The 3,418-nt window shown below is 38.1% G+C and overlaps 1 protein-coding gene across 1 annotated transcript; it reads left to right on the top strand.

The window, feature by feature from the left end:
- Positions 1-220: 220 nt before the first annotated feature.
- SOWAHA (sosondowah ankyrin repeat domain family member A) lies at positions 221-2,732 on the top strand. The gene has a single exon (XM_053719853.1). It carries the CDS (start codon positions 370-372, stop codon positions 1,903-1,905), a length of 1,536 nt encoding a protein of 511 aa, XP_053575828.1. The 5' UTR covers positions 221-369; the 3' UTR covers positions 1,906-2,732.
- The last annotated feature ends 686 nt before the right edge of the window (positions 2,733-3,418 follow it).

Raw genomic sequence — 3,418 nt, 5'->3', positions numbered from 1 at the left:
TACACTAGAATATATTTTAATATGAAGCCTGAGCTATATTTAAGTTATTCACATTATACACTGGTATGTGTGCGTAATAAAGGTTATCACCAGGTGAGGAGATAGCTACTACAATTCCCGAGGCACTTTGCAGCAATAACAGGCAACCCTCCCCCTCCTCTTATTGACTGATCAGGCAGGGTTGGGCGTAGCAGAGCTGATCACAAAGTTTCACCCCGGAAGCAACAGGTAAATTACACTCAGGCAGAAGGAGAAGTCATGTAAGAAAACCGATCAGGTGTAGCTGTCTTGTTACCGTGTCCCTGTCCATTTTACAGCAGATCCCGTGTACACCAAACACCACATAGAAGACTGTCTGTGGATGTAAAGATGGCTGTAACACAGGAGGTGGTAATGAACTTTCTGCTGGGGCATGGAGGAAAAGTGAAGAATTCCGAACTTGTCAGGGAGTTTAAACCACTGGTTGACTCTCCTGACCCACTGGAAAAAGCCAACAACCGGGAGCTGTTCAAGAGCTTTGTCAACAATATAGCAGTGGTGAAAGATGAAGAGGGAGGCAAGTTTGTTGTGCTGAGGAAAAAATATTGGAACTTACTGGCAGAAAGGAATCAAAATGGAGCAAGAGAGCAGGATAAAGAACCCGCAGGGGCAGTCCAAATATTGCCTGAAACCCGAAGTCTATCCGATGCAGTACCCAGCAACCAACAAAGGAGACCTTCCAAACAAGATTTAACTTTAGATAAGGAAGAGTTACAGCTAACAGGTATAGATAATACTGGTCCAAATGCTCAACCAGTCACCAATGCTAATGAATACAATACTGCTGATGAGTCTAGTCAGAATGAAAAGAGGGAGTCTGTGTTTGCAATTGTAGCTAGGATGGATACTGCTGGGCCAGCACCTGTTCCTAAAGCTCAATCTAAGGAGTCTGCACAGAAACCCTATATGTTGCCTCTTAGGTACCCACAGCCTTCATCCTCTTTTGATGATACAGAAGACCAAGAGGAAAATAACTATGAACAACAGAAAGTTGTCAATACAGCTACATCTGAGATTACCAAACCAATTCAAACAAAATCCCCCCATGTCAGTAGGAAACAATTTGATGATGCAGGCTCCAAATCCCCCCATATTAAGAGATCATCCAAAATGATAAAAGTTAGTGAGGAGAACAAATACATTGATGTTGTTCCTCTAGATGCAAATGAGCATGAATGGCTAGTGAAAGCCACAAGTGGTCGCTGGAATCACAGGTTACATGGATTGCTTCTAACTGAAAGTGAGTTGGCAGAGAAAAGAGACTTCATCTCTGGATTTACTGCTCTACACTGGGCCGCCAAGAGTGGAAACACTGATATGATCAAAACATTAATTGAGGTATCCAAAAAAGCTGAAATCAATCTCAATGTGAATGTCAAATCACATGGGGGTTATACCCCACTTCATATTGCAGCTATTCATGACCATAAAGACGTTGTCAATCTGCTAGTAGTAGAATACAATGCTAAAGTACATCTCCGAGACTATAGCGGGAGGAAGCCTTACCAGTACTTAAAGAAAGGAGCCCCTGCTAAGATAAGAATTCTTTTGAATGATCCACAAGCTCATAGCCTTGAACAAGCAATCCCTGCCAAGAGAAATTCAAAGGTTGCTTCTTCCATATTGGGCACTACCACTGCTTTCCTTGGTGTCATTTCTGATGACATAATTTTAACTGATCTGGCTAAAGGACTAAAAAAGCCAGGACCCTTAAACAAGTTCTTTACTGCACCAGCAGTGCATAAGAAAAAGCTCAAACCAAGAGACCGCTATCCCTCCATTTCCTCCCTTAATGAAGAAATTGAAGAAGAACCAGGAGAACCTGTTGGAAAAAGGAGACCATTGTCTGACTACCTGCACCATTAGTTTATTTGTCCTTTTAATCCTTTAAAATGATTATGAAAGATCACAGATTAAAAATTAATTACAATTTTCTTTCATGATAAATGTTCAGTAGAAACAGTTAATATGAAATCTAGCAGGGGATTCACTGCATACTGTTGCAAATATATCCTCATTGGCTGAAAGAGGCAATCTCAGAGCTTTATTGATGGACAAAACTTTGACAGCTTAAAAAGAAGAAAAAAATTATAGAAAACTGTTGTATCCCTTTTTGTATCTTTTTCCATTTTATTAATATTTTTTTCTTCTCTTTTGATTTACAATAGCACTTTTTCTTCCTAGCACTGGCAATCTGAGTTAGCTTTATGTACTGTTTGATAATGGAGTATTCCAGCCGCATTATTTTAAAGTACCTTTATTAAATATAATACACAGGATGCTTGAAACTTTGTTACTCTAAGTTTGGACACTATGTATTACATATAATAAAGGTCCTTTTAAATGATGTGGCGGGAACACACTCTATTATTTAATTCAAAAGCGGTTTGGCAAGCTGGATATTATTATTATTTTTTAAATATGCTGTGACATAATATAGCAGTGCTTGACAAATCCCAGGGAGCCAAACTCAGAAGTTTTCTTCTGACTTCTTTTCGGAGTATTGTACATATATCTATAATAAATCACTTCTAGGACACCAAATGTATGGCTGGCTACCCAATATTGGCTACTAGGTTCATATAATATCATGCCCTATAATATATTTTTTTGTATATAACTACATATTGTCTTTATATAGTGGTGCTGCCAAAAAGAAGGGTTTAAAGTGAATGTAAATTTTGATGCTAAAGTGCCCGGTTTTAAAAATTCGATTAAAAACAGGGGCACTTTAATTAATCAAAATTTACATTTCACTCCTGTTGTGAAAAAAAAACCTTATCTTTTTAAACTTGACAGCAGCTCCAGCTTCCTCCGGTCGTTGCAAGCCATTTCTGATGTCAGAAATGATGGATAGGTCATCCTCCAATCACGGCTTCCCTCCCGGGGGAATCAGTGTCTGATTCAATGCCGTGATTGGAGGAAGCCGGATTCCTCATTTCAGACCCAGGAAGAGGCTTTGCGACGGGTGGAGGAAGCTGGAGCTGCTGTCAAGATTAAAAGGTAATTTTTTTTATTTTTTTTTTCACAACACAAGTGAAATGTAAATTTTGATATATTAAAGTGCCCCTGTTTTTAATCGAATATTTAAAAACAGGGTACTTTAGCATCAAAATTTACATTCACTTTAAGAAACAGGTTTAGTTCATCCATTTAAATGTCTACTATTTTAAAAAGAAGCAATATGTATAGTCTAGCACTGACTTTATTACACATGAGCTTTTGCAGTTGCGTCCTTTAGTTTAACAAAGAATTGTCTATCAATCAGGATCTTTTGAAATGTTTTCAGTGTATTTTAGCCAGTTGTGTTAAAGAAACCAAACTCATTCTGACAAATTATGAAATGAGAAGAAAAAAGAAGTCTTACAGTAATTTAGCT

Source organism: Bombina bombina, chromosome 6 (assembly GCF_027579735.1).
Source record: "Bombina bombina isolate aBomBom1 chromosome 6, aBomBom1.pri, whole genome shotgun sequence".
Taxonomy (NCBI): domain Eukaryota; kingdom Metazoa; phylum Chordata; class Amphibia; order Anura; family Bombinatoridae; genus Bombina; species Bombina bombina.
Note: the sequence above shows the minus strand (reverse complement) of the source record. Positions and strands in the feature narration are given on the sequence as shown.